The 26,508-nt window shown below is 37.8% G+C and overlaps 1 protein-coding gene across 1 annotated transcript in view; it reads right to left on the reverse strand.

The window, feature by feature from the left end:
- Window positions 1-12,558: 12,558 nt before the first annotated feature.
- DENND6A (DENN domain containing 6A) overlaps window positions 12,559-26,508 on the reverse strand; it is a 195,620-nt gene continuing 181,670 nt past the window's right edge. Inside the window, exons 18-20 of the mRNA XM_053720858.1 lie at window positions 25,185-25,287; window positions 18,566-18,640; window positions 12,559-15,728 (exon numbers count right to left, since the gene is read on the reverse strand). Coding sequence (XP_053576833.1) covers window positions 15,594-15,728; window positions 18,566-18,640; window positions 25,185-25,287 — 313 coding nt within the window. The 3' untranslated portion in view covers window positions 12,559-15,593. The remainder of the gene's footprint in view (window positions 15,729-18,565; window positions 18,641-25,184; window positions 25,288-26,508) is intronic.

A 26,508-nucleotide genomic window follows, 5' to 3' on the forward strand; every position in this document is an offset into this window, starting at 1 on the left:
AAACGGATTCTGCTTCATTAATGTATGCTTAGGCAGGTCAATTCTGAAAACCATTTCTACTTGAACCAAGTTAGAAATAAGCAAATTGAAAAACACAATCTGAATATTCCAGTTATTGATTAAATAAAAAATGAACCAGGGAAGACACAATTGATTAAGAAGTGATGTCTTTATTTGGTTTTTAGAAAAATACATATTTTTGAATGAAGTGGCTAAATTCAGTTCAGTGCAAAGTTAACATGCTTTGTATGAGATTATACAGTGTCGTCAGAGTATTTTTTTTTTATTTAGTCATAAAAGTGAACTACTTAAACTTTTGCCTTTTCGATTTGTATCTGCATTTTATAATATCCATTGTAAATGCAGAAATATCGTTTTAAAACAAAAGTTCTTTCTAATAACATTTTTATTACTGGAATAATAAATGTTTGTTTTTTTTAGTTATGAAATTATTAGCTAAGAGCAAACCATTTCCTTACAAATTGTAAGATATTAAAATACAATTCACTTATACAAAATGTAACAGAATATACTTTTAAAGGTCTTTCCAGAAATAAAAATAAAATGCTGTTAAAAAGAATTTGGTTCTTGGGTCAAATTTTTTTTTTCTTTTTAAAGGCTAAGCAGTACACATTTTCTGTGCTACAAACTGTAGCCTGTGGTTTCTAGATCTTAGTACGTCCTTGGTACGTGCAACATAACGTGAAATAATATGAATATACATTAGATTAGTGCATTTGGATAATTCGTAAGGATTCGAATGCGAAAGAAGGCAGACGCTTATGGCATTTGGCTCTTTTCAGAGCCAGATCTATTTTTGTAAAAGTGCAACACACCAAGATCTGTGCAAATACAGGAGGTTAGTGGTTTGAACTTTCACAAAAAAAATAAAAATAATTCTGGCTCCGAAAAGAGCCGAATGCCACGAGCGTCCGCCTTTTTCCGCATTCGGATCCCAACGAAGGATCCAAATGCACATCCCTAATATACATTGAAATAAAACAGCTTAAAGGGTTAGTCTAGCCAAAATTAAACTTTCATAATTCAGATAGAGCATGCAATTTTAAGCAACTTACTAATGTACTCCTATTATGAATTTTTCTTCGTTCTCTTGGTATCTTTATTTGAAAAAAACAAAACAGTAAGCTTACGAGCCGGCCCATTTTTTGTTCAGCACCTGGGTAGTGCTAAATGTGGCCACCAATCAGCAAGCTCTACCCTGCTGCTGAACCAAAAATAGGCCGGCTCCTAAGCTTATATTCTTGCTTTTTTTAATAAAGATACCAAGAGAACAAAGAAAAATTGATAATAGGAGTAAATTAGAAAGTTGCTTAAAATTGCTGCTCTACCTGAATCATGAAAGTTTAATTTTGACTAGACTATCCCTTTAATGATTAAATGTAATTCTTATAAATGAATTGTCTAAACATGAAAATGTGATTATACTAAACCAAAAAAAGAGCAATTACTATAACAAAAAAAGGAAAAAAACCCAGTCATATATAAAATAAATATACATACACATAATACATTGACCATCTCTGGAATGCTACATCTGTTTATTTTTTAATGCTTTCATCAGTAATTAAAGGGATAGTAAACCCCAATTTTTTCTTTTATGATTCAGATAGAACATACAATTTTTTCTTTTATGATTCAGATAGAACATACAATTTTTTCTTTTATGATTCAGATAGAACATACAATTTTTTCTTTTATGATTCAGATAGAACATACAATTTTTAAACAACTTTCCAATTTAATTCTATTATCAAATTTTCTTCATTCTCTTGTTATCCTTTGCCGAAGGGACAGCATTGCACTACAGCATTGCACTACTGGCAGGAAGCTGAACACATCAAGTTAGCCAATCACAAGAGACAAAATGTGTGCAAGCACCAATCAGCAGTTATCGCCCACTAGTGTATGATATGTGCGTATTCATTTTTTAACAAGGGATACTAAGAGAACGAAGCACATTTGAATAGAAGTGAATTTAAAAGCGTCTTAAAATGACATGCTCTATCTGAATCATGCAACTTTAATTTTGTCTTTCCTATCCCTTTAACTAATCAAATTATTTTTAAAGGGACAGTAAACATGCAGTTACAGAACATGTCTGTTGTGCTGCTATACAACAACATATCAGCCAAGTCTTAACGTTTTTATAACATAGTGCTGCGGAATCTGTTGGTGCTCTACAAATATCTGATAATAATAATAATAAAACAAATTAACATCCCCTTTACTGCAATTGTTTGTCAATATCCAAACTCCACCCATGGTTTGCTTTATTTGGAGGAGCCAATACAGGCTTTAATCTGCAGAAGACTATGCTAGACACAGATAAAATTTGTATAAAGTGCATTGTTTTGCAGTTGTTATCAGTTAAATCCAATAAGGGACAGCTATGTAGGAGGGTTAGCCTAGATGAGTCAGCAGGGTGCTTTTCAAATTCTGAGAATGAGTCAACATATTAAAAGGGGGCAACATTTTTTTATTATATTGTAAAGTTATTTCATAACTAAACATTTTATATAAAAATCTCAAGAAGTTTACTGTCCCTTTAAATGAACAGGAAAACCACAATTTTTCTTTTATGATTTGGGTAGAACATACAATTTTAAACAACTTTCCAATTTACTTCTATTATCAAATTTGCTTCATTCTCTTGCTATCCATTGCTAAAGGAACAGTATTGCACTACTGGCAGCTAGTTGAACACATCTTGATAGCCAATCACAAGAGACAAATGTTTGCAGGGACCAATCAGTAGCAGCTCCCACTAGTGTATGATATGTGCGTATTCTTTTTCAACAAGGATACTAAGAGAACGAAGCACATTTGAAAATAGAAGTAAATTGTAAAGTGTCTTAAAATTACATAATCTATCTGAATCATGCACCTTTCATTTTTACTTTCCTATCCCTTTAATTCTTACAAATTATGTAATATTAATATAAGCAAGTTGTAAAAGTGTTCTCCACATAAAATGCTCCAGCAGGGAGTCATAATGAAGTAGCCAGGTGGGGCAGTGTAATACCCTGCAATATTATAACGTTTTCTTCTAATTTATAAATGTTACAGAAGTTATCCAAAGAACAAAAGAATTGCATAATTTAACAAATTGATGTCATGATAATTTCGGCAAAAATATAAGCGCTAATTTTAGCTAGTTGGTCAGTAAATCGGCTGGGTGATGTTTATTGTTATGTTTCTGAAACATTTTTTTAAAATATTTTATTAAAAAAAAAAAAATTTACTTAAAGGGACATACCACCCTCATTTTTTATTTTATGATTTAGAAAGAGAATGCAATTTTAAACATCTTTCAAATTTACTTATATTATCTAATTTGTTTTATTCTCTTGATATTCTTTGATGAAAAGCATATCTAGATATGCTCACTAGCTGCTGATTGGTTGCTGCACATAGAAGCATTGTGTGATTGGCTCACCATGTGCATTGCTTTTTCTTCAACTAAGGATATTTAAAAAATGAAGCAAAATAAATAATGGAAGTAAATTGTAATGTTGTTTACATTTCTATTCTCTATCTGAATCATGAAAGAAAGATTTTGGGTTTAGTGGCCCTTTAAATAAGGCTGCTTTTTAAATATTAAAGTTGTAATTTTAAAATGTTCTTCTTTACAGCCATATCATGTTCCTACCTTACCTTGTTGGGACTCGGAAGACAATGTTTTGCACTATCATTACTGGAGACATTAAAAACTGATTGTTTTTTTTTTTTTTTTTAATTTTTCATAAATTTACCTGTAGAACGTTGCAGGGTTTGGTTTGTGAAGATTGGAGTGTGCACTTCCAATTCTCACAGTAAAAGCTGACAAAATGATTAAATAAAGTATATGGCTTTACTATTCACAATTAAAGGGATAGGAAAGTCAAAATGAAACTTTCACAATCCTGCTAGCTGGTAATTGGTGGCTACACTTGTGCATCTTGTCATTAGTTCAACACGTGTTCTAGCTCCCAGTAGGGTATCGGTGCTCGGAGGCTGACTTTAACTATGTGTTTAATCTTTTTTAGGTATTAAACACAGTTATATACAAGCAAAAGTGCAATAACAAAATGCTCTTACATATTAGAACATTGATTTTTTTTGCACTTGTGTCACTTAACATTTTATGTAGAATAAAAGTGTTTGTATTTTATTTATGAATTTATTTTTGCATGAACAAAGATTACATTTTAGTTCTTTAAATAGAAATTAGCAGCCAACACGTTTGTGCATTAAACTTAAAAAACAAACAAACAAAAAAAAACCCACACACATAAAAGAGCACTATTTAAATGGTCATTATAGTGTTAACATTACATGCTCTTATCCATTAAACATACAGCATTACAGATTCATGGATTAGACCATGTCATTTTAACACTATAATGGCCCTTTAAACTTGTTAGTTTTTGCATGCAGCCTATCAGGAACTTAGATAAACATAATGCTCGATAAAGCGCATTAAAAAAAACAAAAACTGATAGAGGCAGTGGTGGTTTCTTTTGTTAAAAGCTAAACCTAGGTAGGTTAATTTGCTAATCTCTAGGGCCACCTCTTATCTCAGTGCATTTTGACAGTTTTTTACATCTAGACAGTGCTAGTTAAAGGGACAGTCTACTCCAAAATTGTTATTGTTTAAAAAGATAGATAACATAATTTATACTTACCTGATAAATTTATTTCTCTTGTAGAGTATCCAGTCCACGGATCATCCATTACTTGTGGGATATTCTCCTTCCCAACAGGAAGTTGCAAGAGGATCACCCACAGCAGAGCTGCTATATAGCTCCTCCCCTAACTGCCATATCCAGTCATTCGACCGAAACAAGCAGAGAAAGGAGAAACCATAGGGTGCAGTGGTGACTGAAGTTTAATTAAAATTTAGACCTGCCTTAAAAGGACAGGGTGGGCCGTGGACTGGATACACTACAAGAGAAATAAATTTATCAGGTAAGTATAAATTATGTTTTCTCTTGTTAAGTGTATCCAGTCCACGGATCATCCATTACTTGTGGGATACCAATACCAAAGCTAAAGTACACGGATGATGGGAGGGACAAGGCAGGAACTTAAACGGAAGGAACCACTGCCTGTAGAACCTTTCTCCCAAAAACAGCCTCCGAAGAAGCAAAATATCAAATTTGTAAAATTTTGAAAAGGTATGAAGCGAAGACCAAGTCGCAGCCTTGCAAATCTGTTCAACAGAGGCCTCATTTTTAAAGGCCCAGGTGGAAGCCACAGCTCTAGTAGAATGAGCTGTAATTCTTTCAGGGGGCTGCTGTCCAGCAGTCTCATATGCTAAACGGATTATACTCCGAAGCCAAAAAGAAAGAGAGGTTGCCGAGGCCTTTTGACCTCTCCTCTGTCCAGAGTAAATAACAAACAGGTGAGATGTTTGGCGAAAATCTTTAGTAGCCTGCAAGTAAAACTTCAATGCACGGACTACGTCTAGATTATGCAAAAGACGTTCCTTCTTTGAAGAAGGATTAGGGCATAATGATGGAACAACAATCTCTTGATTGAAACCACCTTAGGTAAAAACCCAGGTTTTGTACGCAGAACTACTTTATCTGAATGAAAGATCAGATAAGGAGAATCACAATGTAAGGCAGATAACTCTGAGACTCTTCGAGCCGAGGAAATAGCCATCAGAAAAAGAACTTTCCATGATAGAAGTTTGATATCAATAGAATGAAGGGGTTCAAACGGAACCCCTTGAAGAACTTTAAGAACCAAGTTTAATCTCCATGGGGGAGCAACAGGTTTAAACACAGGCTTAATTCTAACTAAAGCCTGACAAAATGCCTGAACGTCTGGAACTTCTGCCAGACGCTTGTGTAAAAGAATAGACAGAGCAGAAATCTGTCCCTTTAAAGAACTAGCCGATAGTCCTTTGTCCAAACCCTCTTGGAGGAAGGACAATATCCTAGGAATCCTAACTCTACTCCATGAGTAATTCTTGGATTCACACCAATGAAGATATTTACGCCAAATCTTGTGGTACATTTTGCTGGTGACAGGCTTTCGTGCCTGTATTAAGGTATCAATTACTGACTCGGAGAAGCCACGCTTTGATAGGATCAAGCGTTCAATATCCATGCAGTCAGTCTCAGAGAATGTAGATTCGGATGATTGAAAGGACCTTGTATTAGAAGGTCTTGTCTCAGAGGCAGAGTCCATGGTGGAAAGGATGACATGTCCACTAGGTCTGCATACCAGGTCCTGCGTGGCCACGCAGGCGCTATCAATATCACCGATGCTCTCTCCTGTTTGATTTTGGCAATCAGACGAGGGAGCAGAGGAAACGGTGGAAACACATAGGCCAGGTTGAAGAACCAAGGCGCTGCTAGAGCATCTATCAGTGCCGCTTCTGGGTCCCTGGACCTGGATCCGTAACAAGGAAGCTTGGCGTTCTGGCGAGACGCCATGAGATCCAGTTCAGGTTTGCCCCAACGGAGAACCAATTGAGCAAACACCTCCGGATGGAGTTCCCACTCCCCCGGATGAAAAGTCTGACGACTTAGAAAATCCGCCTCCCAGTTCTCTACCCCTGGGATATGAATCGCTGATAGGTGGCAAGAGTGAGTCTCTGCCCAGCGAATTATCTTGGAGACTTCTGACATCGCTAGGGAACTCCTGGTCCCCCCTTGATGGATGATGTAAGCCACAGTCGTGATGTTGTCCGACTGAAATCTGATGAACCTCAGTGTTGCTAACTGAGGCCAAGCTAGAAGAGCATTGAATATTGCTCTTAACTCCAGAATATTTATTGGGAGGAGTTTCTCCTCCTGAGTCCATGAACCCTGAGCCTTCAGGGAGTTCCAGACTGCACCCCAACCTAGAAGGCTGGCGTCTGTTGTTACAATGGTCCAATCTGGCCTGCGAAAGGTCATACCTTTGGACAGATGGACCCAAGATAACCACCAGAGAAGAGTATCTCTGGTTTCCTGATCCAGATTTAGTAGAGGGGACAAATCTGTGTAATCCCCATTCCACTGACTGAGCATGCATAATTGCAGCGGTCTGAGATGCAGGCGCGCAAATGGCACTATGTCCATCGCCGCTACCATTAAGCCGATTACTTCCATGCACTGAGCCACCGTGGGGCGCGGAATGGAGTGAAGAACACGGCAAGCATTTAGAAGTTTTGATAACCTGGACTCCGTCAGGTAAATTTTCATTTCTATAGAATCTATCAGAGTCCCTAGGAAGGAAACCCTTGTGAGAGGAGATAGAGAACTCTTTTCTTCGTTCACTTTCCACCCATACGACCTCAGAAATGCCAGAACTATCTCTGTATGAGACTTGGCAATTTGAAAGCTTGACGCCTGTATCAGGATGTCGTCTAGGTAAGGAGCCACCGCTATGCCTCGCGGTCTTAGAACCGCCAGAAGTGAGCCCAGAACCTTTGTAAAAATTCTTGGGGCTGTAGCCAACCCGAATGGAAGAGCTACAAACTGGTAATGCCTGTCTAGAAAGGCAAACCTCAGGAACCGATGATGATTCTTGTGGATTGGAATGTGAAGGTAGGCATCCTTTAAGTCCACTGTGGTCATGTACTGACCTTCTTGGATCATTGGTAAAATGGTTCGAATAGTTTCCATCTTGAATGATGGAACTCTGAGGAATTTGTTTAGGATCTTTAGATCCAAAATTGGTCTGAAGGTTCCCTCTTTTTTGGGAACCACAAACAGATTTGAATAAAACCCCTGTCCTTGTTCCGTCCGCGGAACTGGATGGATCACTCCCATTACAAGGAGGTCTTGCACGCAGCTTAGGAATGCCTCTTTCTTTATCTGGTTTGCAGATAATCTTGAAAGGTGAAATCTCCCTTGTGGGGGAGAAGCTTTGAAGTCCAGAAGATATCCCTGAGATATGATCTCCAACGCCCAGGGATCCTGAACATCTCTTGCCCACGCCTGGGCGAAGAGAGAGAGTCTGCCCCCTACTAGATCCGTTGTTGGATAGGGGGCCGCTCCTTCATGCTGTCTTGGAGGCAGCAGCAGGCTTTCGGCCTGCTTGCCCTTGTTCCAGGACTGGGTAGGTTTCCAGGCCTGCTTATATTGAAGAAAAGTTCCCTCTTGTTTTGAAGTAGATGGAGCTGATCCTGCACCTGCCTTGAAATTTCGAAAGGCACGAAAATTAGACTGCTTGGCCCTTGATTTGGCCCTGTCCTGAGGAAGGGTATGACCCTTACCTCCAGTAATGTCAGCAATAATTTCTTTCAAACCAGGCCCGAATAAGGTCTGCCCCTTGAAAGGAATGTTAGGTAATTTAGACTTTGAAGTCACATCAGCTGACCAGGAATTAAGCCATAGCGCCCTACGCGCCTGGATGGCGAATCCGGAATTCTTAGCTATTAGTTTAGTCAAATGAACAATGGCATCAGAAACAAATGAGTTAGCTAGCTTAAGTGTTCTAAGCTTGTCAATAATTTCAGTCAATGGAGCTGTATGGATGCCCTCTTCCAGGGCCTCAAACCAGAACGCCGCCGCAGCAGTGACAGGCGCAATGCATGCAAGGGGCTGTAAAATAAAAACCTTGTTGAATAAACATTTTCTTAAGGTAACCCTCTAATTTTTTATCCATTGGATCTGAAAAAGCACAACTGTCCTCAACCGGGATAGTGGTACGCTTTGCTAAAGTAGAAACTGCTCCCTCCACCTTAGGGACTGTCTGCCATAAGTCCCGTGTAGTGGCATCTATTGGAAACATTTTTCTAAATATAGGAGGTGGGGAAAAGGGCACACCGGGTCTATCCCACTCCTTACTAATAATTTCTGTAAGCCTTTTAGGTATTGGAAAAACATCAGTACTCACCGGCACTGCATAGTATTTATCCAGCCTACACAATTTCTCTGGCACTGCAATTGTGTCACAGTCATTCAGAGCAGCTAATACCTCCCCAAGTAACACACGGAGGTTCTCAAGCTTAAATTTAAAATTAGAAATCTCTGAATCAGGTCTCCCCGATTCAGAGACGTCACCCACAGACTGAAGCTCTCCGTCCTCAGGTTCTGCATATTGTGACGCAGTATCAGACATGGCTCTTACAGCATCTACGCACTCTGTATCTCGTCTAACCCCAGAGCTATCGCGCTTGCCTCTCAATTCAGGCAATCTGGCTAATACCTGTGACAGGGTATTATTCATGATTGCAGCCATGTCCTGCAAAGTAATCGCTATGGGCATCCCTGATGTACTTGGCGCCATATTAGCGTGTGTCCCTCGAGCGGGAGGCGAAGGGTCCGACACGTGGGGAGAGTTAGTCGGCATAACTTCCCCCTCGACAGACCCCTCTGGTGACAATTCTTTTATAGATAAAGACTGATCTTTACTGTTTAAGGTGAAATCAATACATTTAGTACACATTCTCCTATGGGGCTCCACCATGGCTTTTAAACATAATGAACAAGTAGTTTCCTCTGTGTCAGACATGTTTGTACAGACTAGCAATGAGACTAGCAAGCTTGGAAAACACTTTTAACAAGCAATATAAAAAACGTTACTGTGCCTTTAAGAGAAACAAATTTTGGCAAAATTTTAAATAACAGTGAAAAAAGGCAGTTACACTAACAAAGTTTTTACAGTGTATGTAACAAGTTAGCAGAGCATTGCACCCACTTGCAAATGGATGATTAACCCCTTAATACAAAAAACAGATTAACAAAATGAAAAATATGTTTTTTAAACAGTCATAACAACTGCCACAGCTCCTACTTTTGAAGCCTTTTGAGCCCATCAGAGATGTCCTATAGCATGCAGGGGACTGCTGGGGGAAGCTGAATGTCACAGTTTGTAATTTTAACTGCACCAACTGTAACTTTTATACTATAACAGTGGAAAGCCTCTGTTTCTAGGCAAAAATAAAGCCAGCCATGTGGAAAAAACTAGGCCACAATAAGTTTTATCACCAAAGCATATATAAAAACGATTAAACATGCCAGCAAACGTTTTATATTACACTTTTATAAGAGTATGTATCTCTGTTAATAAGCCTGATACCAGTCGCTATTAAATCACTGCATTTAGGCTTAACTTACATTAATCCGGTATCAGCAGCATTTTTCTAGCAAGTTCCATCCCTAGAAATATGTTTACTGCACATACCTTATTGCAGGAAAACCTGCACGCCATTCCCTCTCTGAAGTTACCTCACTCCTCAGAATATGTGAGAACGGCAATGGATCTTAGTTACTTCTGCTAAGATCATAGAAATCACAGGCAGATTCTTCTTCTAATGCTGCTTTTGATAAAACAGTACACTCCGGTACCATTTAAAAATAACAAACTTTTGATTGAAGTTAAAAAACTAACTATAATACACCACTCTCCTCTTACTACGTCCATCTTTGTTGAGACTTGCAAGAGAATGACTGGGTATGGCAGTTAGGGGAGGAGCTATATAGCAGCTCTGCTGTGGGTGATCCTCTTGCAACTTCCTGTTGGGAAGGAGAATATCCCACAAGTAATGGATGATCCGTGGACTGGATACACTTAACAAGAGAAAATCCCTTTATTACCCATTCCCCTGTTTTGCATAACAGTTATATTAATATACTTTTTACCTTTGTGATTACCTTGTATCTAAAGCCTCTGCAGACTGCCCCTTATCTCAATTCTTTTGACAAACATGCATTTTAGCCAATCAGTGCCCTCTCATTTGTAACTTTGCAGGCGTGGTCACAATGTTATCTGTATGTCACACATGAACTAACACCGTCTAGCTGTGAAAAACTGCCAAAGGCGTTAAAATAAGGGGCGGCCTTCAAGGGCTTAGAAATTAGCATATGAGCCTACCTAGGTTTAGCTTTCAATAAAGAATACCAAGAGAACAAAGCAAATTTGATGATAAAAGTGAATTGGAAAGTTGTTTAAAATTGATTGCCCTATCTGAATCATAAAAGTTTGATTATGACTAGACTGTCCCTTTAATGTGTGCCATATAGATACAACTGTGCTTACTCCGGTGGAGTTACTTATGAGTCAGCACTGATTGGCTAAACTGCAAGTCTGTCAAAAGAACTTAAATAAGGGGGCACTCTGCAGAAGCTTCGGTACAAGGTAACTACAGAGGTAAAAAGTATGTTAATGTAACAGTCCGTGTTGGTTATGCAAAACTGAGGAATAAAGGGATTACCTATCATTTAAACAATAACAATTCTGGAGTAGACTGTCCTTTTAAGGGGCACAAAGGAGCCATCGTAAATTGATCTTTAAGGAACAAAAAAAACCCAGAATTTTCTTTTATGATTTGGATAGAACATACAATTTTAAACAACTTTACAATTTACTTCTATTAAATTTGCTTCATTCACTTGTTATCCTTTGCTGAAGGAGCAGCATTGCACTATTGGCAGCTATCTGAACACATCTAGTTAGCCAATCACAAGAGACAAATGTGTACAGGCACCAATCAGCAGCTAGCTTCCACTAGTGTAGGATATGTGCGTATGGAGCATACTCTGTTTAACCCATTTAAAGTGAAGGTCCATTTTGATGAATTAGTGCCTGGTTTTTAATAAACCTATTAAAAACAAGGGCACTTTAATTCATCAAAATTGACATTTCACTGTTTTCTTCAAAAACATACCTTTTAATCCTGAATGTCGCTCCAGCGATTCCCCCGGCCGTCGGAAGCCCCTGCAGACGTCAGAAATGACGAATCAGGCTTCCTCCAATCACAGCTTCCCCCCGGGGGAATCTTGGCCTGATGCAGCGCTGTGATTGGAGGAAGCCGGATTCGTCATTTTGGACCCGTGAAGAAGGCTTGCGACGGGCGGAGGAAGTGCTGGAGCGGCTGCCAGGATTAAATAGTAAGGTTTTGAAGAAAACAAGTGAAATATCAATTTTAATGAATTAAGGTGCCCTTGTTTTTAATAGGTTTATTAAAAACCGGGCACTAATTAATCAAAATGCACCTTCACTTTAATATGGAGTGAACAGTGTGATAAAAAATGCTCTAATGCATTTATGTCCCTGTACAATAAAATTACCACACTGCATTATGAGGAATGACGCATTCTAAGTACAATCTCTTACTCTTTAGCAATTCACCTTATTGGGAGGGTCCAGCTGTCTAAAAAGTTGTGTAATTTATTGTCTTAGAATCATGATACAAAAATAAACTGATCCTCTAAGAAACTATATTGTAAGGAACATCCCTTCAGCGCTCAAATCACTCCATGACACAGCTAATAGCCTTTTACTGTGACAACAGAGTTTCTTGTCCTAATTATTTGAAACTCTCCTATAAATAACCACAGTGTTACTGGTACATCAAGATCAGCACTGTTAAATTGCCTTAAATGTCCCATATTAGTAAAGCAATTTCTCCTACAAGCAAAGAGTAGGATTTTTGAAAAAAGCTACGTTTTAAAAACGTTAAATATTTCCTTTAACGTGAGAAAAATTGTAACTACACATTTGGTGAGCCTGGGTTGTTTGAAACTCTAACAAACATTCAGTTTTGCTCTGGAGAACTCTAATCTTCCTCATATAATATACTCATTATAATAATACAACACATAATTCATGAGATTTTTCAGCAGGAAAAAATATTTACCAGGCTGTTTTATGTGCTTAAAAACATATTTTGACATGAAAAGTTAAAGTGCTGGAATTTATAGACCTTAAAGGGACATTGACCCCCTTGTAATTACAAGACTTTTCAGTCATCTTCCAATAAATTAACACACAGACAAACTGAAAACTTTCTGAATGTATTAAAGGGACATGATACTTAAATGTTGAAGCACTTGAAAGTGATGCAGCATAGCAATCTGGCTATAAAATATCACCTAAACATCTCTATGTAAAAAAGGAAGACATTTTACCTAAAAATTTCCTCAGTAGCCACATCCCGTTGTAAAGGGACTTTCAATAGCCAATCAGGATGTTTGTTCCAGGACTTGCAAGGGAGTCTGCATCTGGCATGTGCAGGCACAGTCATGTTATTTACATGTTTAGTTTATTTTTTAGTAAAATCTTATGAGATCACAGCAAAGAAATGCATGACCTCAGCACTGCTGGTGAGCTTTTTTTTTTACTTGCAGCTGACAGTAGATGAAGAATATAGCACTTACAGTTCTGAGATGAAGACATTTTGAGGTAAAATATATTCCCTTTTTTGCATAGAGATGTTAGGGTACAGTTATGCTGCTTCACTCAAGTAATTTAGCATATGGGTATTATGTCCCTTCAACACCTTGTCTGCTGCAATTGTTTTTCTATAGCCAAATGTCAGGAAAACTTTTGCAATTCCTTATCTCTGCTTTTGCCAATCAGAGACAGATATCTAGCAGATTTAAAGGGACATGATTCAGATAGATTTCATGATTCAGATAGATTATACATTTTTAAACAACTTTCCAAATTACTACTCTAATCAATTTTGCTTCATTTGCTTGGTACCTTTTATTGAAGCAGCAGCAATGCACTCCTGTGAGAAAGCAGAACACATTTGGAAGCGAATGAAAATGGGCATACAAATTCATCCACTAATTAGCAGCTAGCTCCAAGCTCCTGAGCCAATCAAGATATGCTTTTCAACAAAGCATGTCAAGGGAATGAAGCAAATTAGATAATAGAAGTAAATTGGAAAGTTGTTTAAAATTGTATGCTCTGTCTGAATCATTAAAGACAAAATTTTATGTTTAATGTCCCTTTAAGCTTTTGAAGTCTGTAGTGTCGGAATTAAAAGAATAGTGTAACAATAATATGCTCCAGTTCATTACAACATCTCATTTTTGCACAGCTCACCATGAAACTATAAGAGCTGATCACAGCCAGGGATTGGCGTATTTGTGCGATTACCTCTGCAGACTGGCTCAACAGTGGTTTCCTGCTCGAGACTAGTTCTCTGCTGCTCCTGAGCAGGACTTTATTTATGTTTTTAAAAGGAACAGTAAAGTCAAAATGAAACTTTTATGGTTCAGATTAAGCATACCATTTTAAACATTTAACCAGTGTACTTCTAATCTGCTTCATTCTCTTAGCATCCTTTGTTGAAAAGATTACCTAGGTAGGCTCAGGAGCTACAATGCTCTACTGGGAGCTAGCTGCCGATTGGTGGCTGCACATATATGCCTCTGCTCACCGGTTCACCCAATGTGTTCATCTAGCTCCCAGTAGTGCATTACTGCTCTTTCAATAAAGGATACCAAGAGAATGAAGAAATTTGAGAATATAAGTAAATTGAAAAGTTGTTTAATATTGCATGTTCTATACGATTCACAAAATACAAAATTTGGGTTTCATGTGCTTTTAACTCACTGTGGAAGTTAACTATTTAGAGTTGTAAGATGGGTAGTGCAAAAATGACATGCCGTAGAGAATTGTAATCGTTTCCTTTTCAATTACAGGAAAAGGAGGGTATTTAAATAATGAAAACATACTACAACGTTTTTACTGTGCATAACTAAACTTTTTATAGTCTAATTATAAAGTGTTTCACATCCCTTTAAAGCCTGCTCATATTTGACTTCAGACAAATCAGTTACCGATATCCCATTTAACACAATTATTTTACGAAAAGGTATTAAAAATAATCGCTTTCATCTGTAAGACAGCTTTTGCTTGAGGATAGATGTGTGTTTACAAAGGCACTACCAAAATCCAATGTCACTTGCGACAAATAGTCGCCTCTGCTTTGTTCGAACATGATTGATAAAGATCCCACTACAGTGCCAGCACTGTGTAAGTGTAGCCTGTAAATTTATAGCTGAAATGCCCATATATAGGAACATATTTGTTCATGATTTTAACTCCATCTCGCTTTGAGAACTTATCTTGAAAACTAAATGCACATATACAAGTCACGCGTATCAAAGTATAAAAGCAGATGCAGAACCACTGTAAGGCCGTGGTATTTGTTTCACTAGGAATGAAGCGATTTCATGTTGCATATAACCCTGTTCATATTATAAGTGTCAATCTATATATCTCCTGATAGTAACATCTGGTAATGTTAGAAAGTTAAAGGGATATGAAACCCAAACATTTTCTTGTGTGACTCAGACAGACCATACCGTTTTAAAAATGTTCAAATTGACTTCTATTATCAAATTTGCTTCATTCCATGATATTCTGTGTTGAAGAGATACCTAGGTAGCATCTAGAGCGCTACATGGCAGGAAATAGTGCTGCCAGATAGTGCTCTTGCAAATGGTAAACATTCTTGCAAAACTGCTGCAGAAATGGGCCGGCTCCTAAGCATATGTCACTGCTTTTTAACTAAAGATAGCAAGAGAACAAAGACAATTTCATAATAGAAGTAAATTAGAACATTATTTAAAATAGCTCTATCTGAATCATGAAAGAAAAACGTTGGGTTTCATATCCCTTTAACACAAATAGATACAATGTGCTTTCCCTACTGTTGTCCTTTATTCTGTATTATCTACATTTAAGTATTAAAAGAATGAGTCTATGTACATTATATCTTGAAGAGGCCAGTGACAAATACTAGAAAGTGCGGCTGACCTCTTCTGAGTGTAAAGCGATATTGTCTACGCACTAGCGCTGCTGTTTTACAATGAAGGAAACCAAGCTTCAGCTTGTCTGCCCAGTCTTTGTCATGAGGTGGAGGACGTTTTCTGCAGAATTCCTTGTAGATCCTCAGGAAGTTCCCGAATGATTGCGTCAACGTGGCCTTTCAGTTTTTCTAAAGTATCTTTATTCATTGGGAGGTGGTCAAGCTCGGCCTTTACCTGGGAAGCAAAGCACAGAATGACTTGCCTAAACTGAACAATACAGAATAATTCTTCTAAAAACTATTTAGTTCTTACAAATATTTATAGCAGTTGGTTTTTAATTGTTGTTTGATGCATTTGATTTAAGTGATTGTAAAGTTGAATGACTTAAAAGCCTAGTATTTAAAAATACTCTTACAAACATGGGCACTTTAAAGAGACACTAAACCCATTTTTTTTTCTTTTAACGATTTAGAAAGAGCGTGCAATTTATAAACAACTTTCCAATTTACGTCTATTATCTAATTTGCTTCAATCTTTTGATATCCTTTGTTGAAAAGCTAAATAGGCTCACTAGCTGCTGATTGGCTCACCAATATGCATTGCTATTTCTTCAACAAAGAATATCTGAATAATGAAGCAAATTAGATTATAGAAGCAAATAGGAATGTTGTTCAAAATTGGATTCTCTATCTGAATTCTGAAAGAAAAAATTTGGGTTTCATGTCCCTTTAAGTCATTAAACTTTACAATTACACTTTTTTTCGTTACTGTAAACTTACTGCTGATCCTCCACCCACATCTCCTTCAGTATTGAGCAGATAGATGACGAATCTGGCTTCCTCCAATCGTTGTGTGCCCCCTTTGGCATCCAGCTCATGAGGCACACAACGATTGGACGAAGCCGGATCGTCATTGATATGCTAAATACTGAAGGATATGCGGGCGTAGGATCGGCGGTAAGTTTACAGTAACACAAAGGCATTTTAAAAAAGAAGAGTAATTGTAAGTTTAATGACCCATGTTTTTTTAGAGTATTTTTAAATACTGGGCTTTACATCATTCAACATTACAATCACTTTTTAAAAAAAATCAATTTACTTCTGTTACCAGATTTACTTTGTTCTCTTGACATCCTTTGTAGAGAAGAATACTTACTTAAGCTCAGGAGAGTGTACACCTGCAGTACTATGGCAGCAGTTTGCAACAATGCTTTTAAAAATGTTATAAGTGCTGCCATCTAATGCTCAAGTGGATAACTGTAAAATTCACTTACAAATAGTGCTAAAAACACATGCACAATGCAAGCATACCTAGGTATGCTGCTCAACAAAAACATACCAAGATAACAATGCCAATTTCAAAATAGAAGTAAATAGCAAAGTTTGATTTTTTTGTTGTTGTTTGAATTATAAACTCCATCTGAATCATGTAAGCAAAATGGTGGGTTTTATTTCCTTTTAAATGGACTGTAAATACTGTGTTGTGTTGCTATAGAATAACATATCAGCCAAGTCTAAACATTTTACAACAAACTAACCTTGTTTACTGCAATTGTTTTACAATAGCAAAACTATGCACCACTTGGAGGAGTCGATCTAGGCTTTGGTTTGCAGACACACAGAGTTCTTAAGTTACTATAAAATGCTTTGTTTAGTAGTTATCTACAGAAGCCATTTATGTTACATATATGTACCGGGGTTAGCCTTGATAAGTCAGCAGTGTGTATTTCCAGCTCTGCAAAGTTAAAATTGCTCAATTTTCAGAGCTACTTTACATGAAAAAAGCCAAAATAGATAAGGAAAGTATACTGCAAAGTTGTTTTTATTATGCACAACTAAAGATTTTATATTAATCCCTTTAATATGTCCTGGAGTTAGCTGTCTGTGCTCATGAATGCCACTTTGTTAATTGTGAGTTCTTCCCATGCTGTGAAAAATGCACTCAGTGTATTCTGAGAATATTGCCAGGGCAACAGGATGTGCACACAGCACACTTAATATATATTGTATGTACTGTGTTATTCATAACCACAGCTAGCTAGAGCTCCCCTCAAAGGTGTAGCTGGGCAAGCTTTATTAAATGCCAGCATGTATGGCTGCTGTAGGAACCTAAGTAATGCATTGAGGCAACTGGGCTTGTCATCTCTTAGTCAGTAGTTTCATTTTAGCTTTTTAATATTTGCGACTTTTTGTATATGTGTGCCAAGATGCCTACTAACGTGTGCGTATAGTGTGCATATGTAGTGCGCGCATGTATAGTGGGTGCATGTATAGTATATGTAGTGTGCATGTGTATAGTGTGCATGTAGTGTGCATGTATATAGTGTGCATGTGTATAGTGTGCGTGTGCATGTCTAGTGCACGGGTGTATAGTGTATGTAGTGTGCATGTGTATAGTGTGTGTAGTGTGCATGTATATAGTGTGTGTAGTGTGCATGTGTATAGTGTGCTCATGTATAGTGTGTGTAGTGTGCATGTGTATAGTGTGCATGTGTATAGTATGTGTATGTATAGTCTGCATATGTAGTGCGTGTGCAATGTAATGCATAGGAGTATAATGTTGATCTGTAAAGGGAGGCAGCAGATGAATCCCTGCAACTGAATTTACAGAGAGTCTTAGAATAGATTTCCCATAGGTGAAAACATGGCGTCATCAGGCAATACTCCCTTCACATCCCTCAGACAAACACTGTACTTAGAGAGGAACTGGGCTTCAATATGCTTAGAAGCGCCTGAAGAATCAAGCACATTGTGCTTCACCACCTCCTAAGGAGGCAAAGTTTGTGAAACTGAGGTATGAGTGAGGTGGGAGGTGTATTTATAGGCATTTGAGGTTTGGAATACTTTGTCCCCTACTGGTAGGAAGCTATATCCCATCAGTAAAAAGCTTGTGGACTCTCGCCACCTATATGAAAGAAACATTTAACAGTACACCATCCCTTTAACAATGCAATGCCCTTTTAAGCCCAGGATAAAACCTAGCACTTTAGCATGCACCTTGACAAGCATAGGTATATTTCTCTGAAGCATCACCGTGTAAAAACACAATCCCATAACTTAATCACTACGTACCAGTTTATTTTTTAGCTTCAACACCAAATCCACAGATTCAACTTCAGAATGTTTCTGCACCCAGATTAGTAAATCCTTGGAAACCAGAAAATAAAAAGGTCATTTTCATATGGTTTGTAAAGAAGCCTGAATAAAAATATAAATAAAAAGTGCTCTACCTTCCAGCTGATAGAAGAAGTGAAAGGAAAACTAAAGTCGAAATTAAAATACTTCACATAGATCTTATAATTATATAAAAAAAATATCTAATTTACATCCATTATCAAAATGTGCTCAATCTGGTTATATGAATGCTTTCTGAGGCACCAGTTCCTACTGAGCATGTGTGGGATTGCTCAGTCTATACGAATATGTTTTGTGATTGGCTGATGGCCGTCACATGATATTGATTGGTTTCAAATTTCATAAAGACGAATCATTTCACGGTGCAAACTACATATTTGAAGGGATTTCAAATGAAGGAACCCTTAGTTATGCTCTATTCATGGTTGAGGTTAGCTTGACTATATGTGAACTTAAGACATCTTAAAGAGGTAGGTTATTTATAGGGAAGAGACAGCCATTCCAAACACTTGAGACTTTCAGCCAACTCCTCGACGACACAAGACTAGATAACTGCAGACATAAATATGACATCACTTCAGGTATGAAGAAATTACTACATTTTTAGTATAAATTGTATTTTTCGTTGAACGAACCATAATTTTTTCCCAGTTTGTAAGAAGCAAAAAACATAATTTATGTAAGAACTTACCTGATAAATTCATTTCTTTCATATTAACAAGAGTCCATGAGCTAGTGACGTATGGGATATACATTCCTACCAGGAGGGGCAAAGTTTCCCAAACCTTAAAATGCCTATAAATACACCCCTCACCACACCCACAAATCAGTTTAACGAATAGCCAAGAAGTGGGGTGATAAGAAAAAAAGTGCGAAGCATATAAAATAAGGAATTGGAATAATTGTGCTTTATACAAAAAAATCATAACCACCACAAAAAAGGGTGGGCCTCATGGACTCTTGTTAATATGAAAGAAATGAATTTATCAGGTAAGTTCTTACATAAATTATGTTTTCTTTCATGTAATTAACAAGAGTCCATGAGCTAGTGACGTATGGGATAATGACTACCCAAGATGTGGATCTTTCCACACAAGAGTCACTAGAGAGGGAGGGATAAAATAAAGACAGCCAATTCCTGCTGAAAATAATCCACACCCAAAATAAAGTTTAACAAAAAACATAAGCAGAAGATTCAAACTGAAACCGCTGCCTGAAGAACTTTTCTACCAAAAACTGCTTCAGAAGAAGAAAATACATCAAAATGGTAGAATTTAGTAAAAGTATGCAAAGAGGACCAAGTTGCTGCTTTGCAGATCTGGTCAACCGAAGCTTCATTCCTAAACGCCCAGGAAGTAGAAACTGACCTAGTAGAATGAGCTGTAATTCTTTGAGGCGGAATTTTACCCGACTCAACATAGGCAAGATGAATTAAAGATTTCAACCAAGATGCCAAAGAAATGGCAGAAGCTTTCTGGCCTTTCCTAGAACCGGAAAAGATAACAAATAGACTAGAAGTCTTACGGAAAGATTTCGTAGCTTCAACATAATATTTCAAAGCTCTAACAACATCCAAAGAATGCAATGATTTCTCCTTAGAATTCTTAGGATTAGGACATAATGAAGGAACCACAATTTCTCTACTAATGTTGTTGGAATTCACAACTTTAGGTAAAAATTCAAAAGAAGTTCGCAACACCGCCTTATCCTGATGAAAAATCAGAAAAGGAGACTCACACGAAAGAGCAGATAATTCAGAAACTCTTCTAGCAGAAGAGATGGCCAAAAGGAACAAAACTTTCCAAGAAAGTAATTTAATGTCCAATGAATGCATAGGTTCAAACGGAGGAGCTTGAAGAGCTCCCAAAACCAAATTCAAACTCCATGGAGGAGAAATTGACTTAATGACAGGTTTTATACGAACCAAAGCTTGTACAAAACAATGAATATCAGGAAGAATAGCAATCTTTCTGTGAAAAAGAACAGAAAGAGCGGAGATTTGTCCTTTCAAAGAACTCGCGGACAAACCCTTATCTAAACCATCCTGAAGAAACTGTAAAATTCTCGGTATTCTAAAAGAATGCCAAGAAAAATGATGAGAAAGACACCAAGAAATATAAGTCTTCCAGACTCTATAATATATCTCTCGAGATACAGATTTACGAGCCTGTAACATAGTATTAATCACGGAGTCAGAGAAACCTCTATGACCAAGAATCAAGCGTTCAATCTCCATACCTTTAAATTTAAGGATTTCAGATCCGGATGGAAAAAAGGACCTTGAGACAGAAGGTCTGGTCTTAACGGAAGAGTCCATGGTTGGCAAGATGCCATCCGGACAAGATCCGCATACCAAAACCTGTGAGGCCATGCCGGAGCTATTAGCAGAACAAACGAGCATTCCCTCAGAATCTTGGAGATTACTCTTGGAAGAAGAACTAGAGGCGGAAAGATATAGGCAGGATGATACTTCCAAGGAAGTGATAATGCATCCACTGCCTCCGCCTGAGGATCCCGGGATCTGGACAGATACCTGGGAAGTTTCTTGTTTAGATGAGAGGCCATCAGATCTATCTCTGGGAGCCCCCACATTTGAACAATCTGAAGAAATACCTCTGGGTGAAGAGACCATTCGCCCGGATGCAACGTTTGGCGACTGAGATAATCCGCTTCCCAATTGTCTACACCTGGGATATGAACCGCAGAGATTAGACAGGAGCTGGATTCCGCCCAAACCAAAATTCGAGATACTTCTTTCATAGCCAGAGGACTGTGAGTCCCTCCTTGATGATTGATGTATGCCACAGTTGTGACATTGTCTGTCTGAAAACAAATGAACGATTCTCTCTTCAGAAGAGGCCAAAACTGAAGAGCTCTGAAAACTGCACGGAGTTCCAAGATATTGATCGGTAATCTCACCTCCTGAGATTCCCAAACTCCTTGTGCCGTCAGAGATCCCCACACAGCTCCCCAACCTGTGAGACTTGCATCTGTTGAAATTACAGTCCAGGTCGGAAGAACAAAAGAAGCCCCCTGAATTAAACGATGGTGATCTGTCCACCACGTTAGAGAGTGCCGAACAATCGGTTTTAAAGATATTAATTGATATATCTTCGTGTAATCCCTGCACCATTGGTTCAGCATACAGAGCTGAAGAGGTCGCATGTGAAAACGAGCAAAGGGGATCACGTCCGATGCAGCAGTCATAAGACCTAGAATTTCCATGCATAAGGCTACCGAAGGGAATGATTGAGACTGAAGGTTTCGACAGGCTGTAATCAATTTTAGACGTCTCTTGTCTGTTAAAGACAAAGTCATGGACACTGAATCTATCTGGAAACCCAGAAAGGTTACCCTTGTTTGAGGAATCAAAGAACTTTTTGGTAAATTGATCCTCCAACCATGATCTTGAAGAAACAACACAAGTCGATTCGTATGAGACTCTGCTAAATGTAAAGACGGAGCAAGTACCAAGATATCGTCCAAATAAGGAAATACCACAATACCCTGTTCTCTGATTACAGACAGAAGGGCACCGAGAATCTTTGTGAAAATTCTTGGAGCTGTAGCAAGGCCAAACGGTAGAGCCACAAATTGGTAATGCTTGTCTAGAAAAGAGAATCTCAGGAATTGATAATGATCTGGATGAATCGGAATATGCAGATATGCATCCTGTAAATCTATTGTGGACATATAATTCCCTTGCTGAACAAAAGGCAATATAGTCCTTACAGTTACCATCTTGAACGTTGGTATCCTTACATAACGATTCAATAATTTTAGATCCAGAACTGGTCTGAAGGAATTCTCCTTCTTTGGTACAATGAAGAGATTTGAATAAAACCCCATCCCCTGTTCCGGAACTGGAACTGGCATAATTACTCCAGCCAACTCTAGATCTGAAACACAATTCAGAAATGCTTGAGCTTTCACTGGATTTACTGGGACATGGGAAAGAAAAAATCTCTTTGCAGGAGGTCTCATCTTGAAACCAATTCTGTACCCTTCTGAAACAATGTTCTGAATCCAAAGATTGTGAACAGAACTGATCCAAATTTCTTTGAAAAAACGTAACCTGCCCCCTACCAGCTGAACTGGAATGAGGGCCGTACCTTCATGTGAACTTAGAAGCAGGCTTTGCCTTTCTAGCAGGCTTGGATTTATTCCAGACTGGAGATGGTTTCCAAACTGAAACTGCTCCTGAGGACGAAGGATCAGGCTTTTGTTCTTTGTTGAAACGAAAGGAACGAAAACGATTGTTAGCCCTGTTTTTACCTTTAGACTTTTTATCCTGTGGTAAAAAAGTTCCTTTCCCACCAGTAACAGTTGAAATAATAGAATCCAACTGAGAACCAAATAATTTGTTTCCCTGGAAAGAAATGGAAAGTAGAGTTGATTTAGAAGCCATATCAGCATTCCAAGTCTTAAGCCATAAAGCTCTTCTGGCTAAGATAGCCAGAGACATAAATCTAACATCAACTCTAATAATATCAAAAATGGCATCACAGATGAAATTATTAGCATGCTGGAGAAGAATAATAATATCATGAGAATCACGATTTGTTACTTGAAGCTGCAGCAACATCAGCCAATGATATAGCAGGTCTAAGAAGATTACCTGAACATAGATAAGCTTTTCTTAGAAAAGATTCAATTTTTCTATCTAAAGGATCCTTAAACGAGGTACCATCTGATGTAGGAATGGTAGTACGTTTAGCAAGGGTAGAAATAGCCCCATCAACTTTAGGGATTTTGTCCCAAAATTCTAATCTGTCAGGCGGAACAGGATATAATTGCTTAAAACGTTTAGAAGGAGTAAATGAATTACCCAATCTATCCCATTCCTTAGCAATTACTGCAGAAATAGCATTAGGAACAGGAAAGACTTCTGGAATAACCGCAGGAGCTTTAAAAACCTTATCCAAACGTATAGAATTAGTATCAAGAGGACTAGAATCCTCTATTTCTAAAGCAATTAGTACTTCTTTAAGTAAAGAGCGAATAAATTCCATCTTAAATAAATATGAAGATTTATCAGCATCAATCTCTGAGACAGAATCCTCTGAACCAGAAGAGTCCAAAGAATCAGAATGATGGTGTTCATTTAAAAATTCATCTGTAGAGAGAGAAGATTTAAAAGACTTTTTACGTTTACTAGAAGGAGAAATAACAGACAAAGCCTTCTTTATGGATTCAGAAACAAAATCTCTTATGTTATCAGGAACATTCTGCACCTTAGATGTTGAGGGAACTGCAACAGGCAATGGTACATCACTAAAGGAAATATTATCTGCATTAACAAGTTTGTCATGACATTTAATACAAACAACAGCTGGAGGAATAGCTACCAAAAGTTTACAGCAGATACACTTAGCTTTGGTAGATCCAGCAGGCAGAGGTTTTCCTGTAGTATCTTCTGGCTCAGATGCAACGTGAGACATCTTGCAATATGTAAGAGAAAAAACAACATATAAAGCAAAATAGATCAAATTCCTTATAAGACAGTTTCAGGAATGGGAAAAAAATGCCAAACATCAAGCTTCTAGCAACCAGAAGCAAATGAAAAATGAGACTGAAATAATGTGGAGACAAAAACGACGCCCATATTTTTTGGCGCCAAATAAGACGCCCACATTATTTGGCGCCTAAATGCTTTTGGCGCCAAAAATGACGCCACATCCGGAACGCCGACATCTTTGGCGCAAAATAACGTCAAAAAAATGACGCAACTTCCGGCGACACGTATGACGCCGGAAACGAAATGAATTTTTGCGCCAAAAAAGTCCGCGCCAAGAATGACGCAATAAAATGAAGCATTTTCAGCCCCCGCGAGCCTAACAGCCCACAGGGAAAAAGTCAAATTTTTGAGGTAAGAAAAATATGATAATTAAAGCATAATCCCAAATATGAAACTGACTGTCTGGAAATAAGGAAAGTTGAACATTCTGAGTCAAGGCAAATAAATGTTTGAATACATATATTTAGAACTTTATAAATAAAGTGCCCAACCATAGCTTAGAGTGTCACAGAAAATAAGACTTACTTACCCCAGGACACTCATCTACATGTTTGTAGAAAGCCAAACCAGTACTGAAACGAGAATCAGTAGAGGAAATAGTATATATAAGAGTATATCGTCGATCTGAAAAGGGAGGTAAGAGATGAATCTCTACGACCGATAACAGAGAACCTTATGAAATAGACCCCGTAGAAGGAGATCACTGCATTCAATAGGCAATACTCTCCTGACATTCACTGCACGCTGAGAGGAAAACCGGGCTCCAACTTGCTGCGGAGCGCATATCAACGTAGAATCTAGCACAAACTTACTTCACCACCTCCCTTGGAGGCAAAGTTTGTAAAAACTGATTTGTGGGTGTGGTGAGGGGTGTATTTATAGGCATTTTAAGGTTTGGGAAACTTTGCCCCTCCTGGTAGGAATGTATATCCCATACGTCACTAGCTCATGGACTCTTGTTAATTACATGAAAGAAAAAAAAATATTACTAAAAAATAATATAAATTAAACATGAATGATGAACAATGAATAAATTACCTCATTACTGAGTGCTTCAAGCTGCAGAGCTTCAAGTTTCTGAGTCATCTCTTTCCTGCGCATTCTAAACCAGCCCTCAAAATTGGGTGACCTCAAGAAATGTCTAAAAGAATCAGAAAACAACATATCCGAATATTAACAACAGCGTGAAGTGGAGTAGGACGGGAAGAATATGTACAAGAAATAGTTTAACAATAAAATCTGCCTTTACAGTGTAACAGAATGTGATGGATACACAAATCTATTGCCTACTGTGCTCAAAGGGGCAGTATACACCAATTTTAATTTAATGGCATGTAGTAGACACTACTATCAAGAAGAATATGCACAGATACTGATATAACAATCCAGTATAAAACATTTTAAAAACTTTATTTAGAAGCTCCCAGTTTAGCACTGTTGATGAGATTAGTCTGGAACACATACTGAAAAGGGCTGAGAGCAGACCCTCCCCCCTCTCCTGCATATGAAAATACCCATTACACAAGCAATGTGAAGTCTGTGTAAATCAGTATACATTTAAAACTTTGGGGCTTGGTTAGGAGTCTAAAAATCAGCACAATGTTATTTTAAAATAAGCAAAACTATACATTTTTACAAAAACACACTCAGATGGGCTATATAAATGGATAATCTACAAAACATGTATGCAAAGAAAAATCTACTGTACAATGTCCCTTTAATATTTAAAATCTGCACAATACTTTATTAAATTTGCTTTGTTCTCTTGATATCCTTTGTTGAAGGCTAAGTAGGCTCAGGGGCAGCAATTCACTACTGGAAGCTAGTTGCTGATTGGTGGCTAATTGCCACATATGTCTTGTCACTGGCTCACCAGATGTATTCAGCTATCTCCCAGTAGAGTACTGCTGCTCTAGAGCTGACTATGTGTTTAACAAATTGTTATATGCAAGTAATAATTTCTTTTTGCACTTTTATGTTCCTTTAATCTTTGTCAAAACTATACCAATGCAGACTTTATATAATATTAACAGAGTCCCAAACACATGACTATTACCTCTCTACTAAACACTACTGTATTAATAAAGTAGCCAGTTTATTCCACTAACCCACCTGATACACAGTCTTTATGTTAGTAAATAATATACGCCAACACATAAGCAAATAGTAAATTATACAATTGAACAATCACTGTTTCAAACTCTATGAATGCAGAATAAAGAGATACAGGTGGCCCTCGGTTTGCACCGGTTCAATTTGCGCAGTTTCAGAATAACGCCCTTTTTTTCCAATCATGTGACTGCTATTGAAAAGCACTGAGCAGTGCATTGATTAAAATAAGGACAGGCCAGTAGGTGGAGCT

The sequence above is a fragment of the Bombina bombina genome, chromosome 7 (assembly GCF_027579735.1).
Source record: "Bombina bombina isolate aBomBom1 chromosome 7, aBomBom1.pri, whole genome shotgun sequence".
In the NCBI taxonomy this organism is placed as follows: Eukaryota; Metazoa; Chordata; class Amphibia; order Anura; family Bombinatoridae; genus Bombina; species Bombina bombina.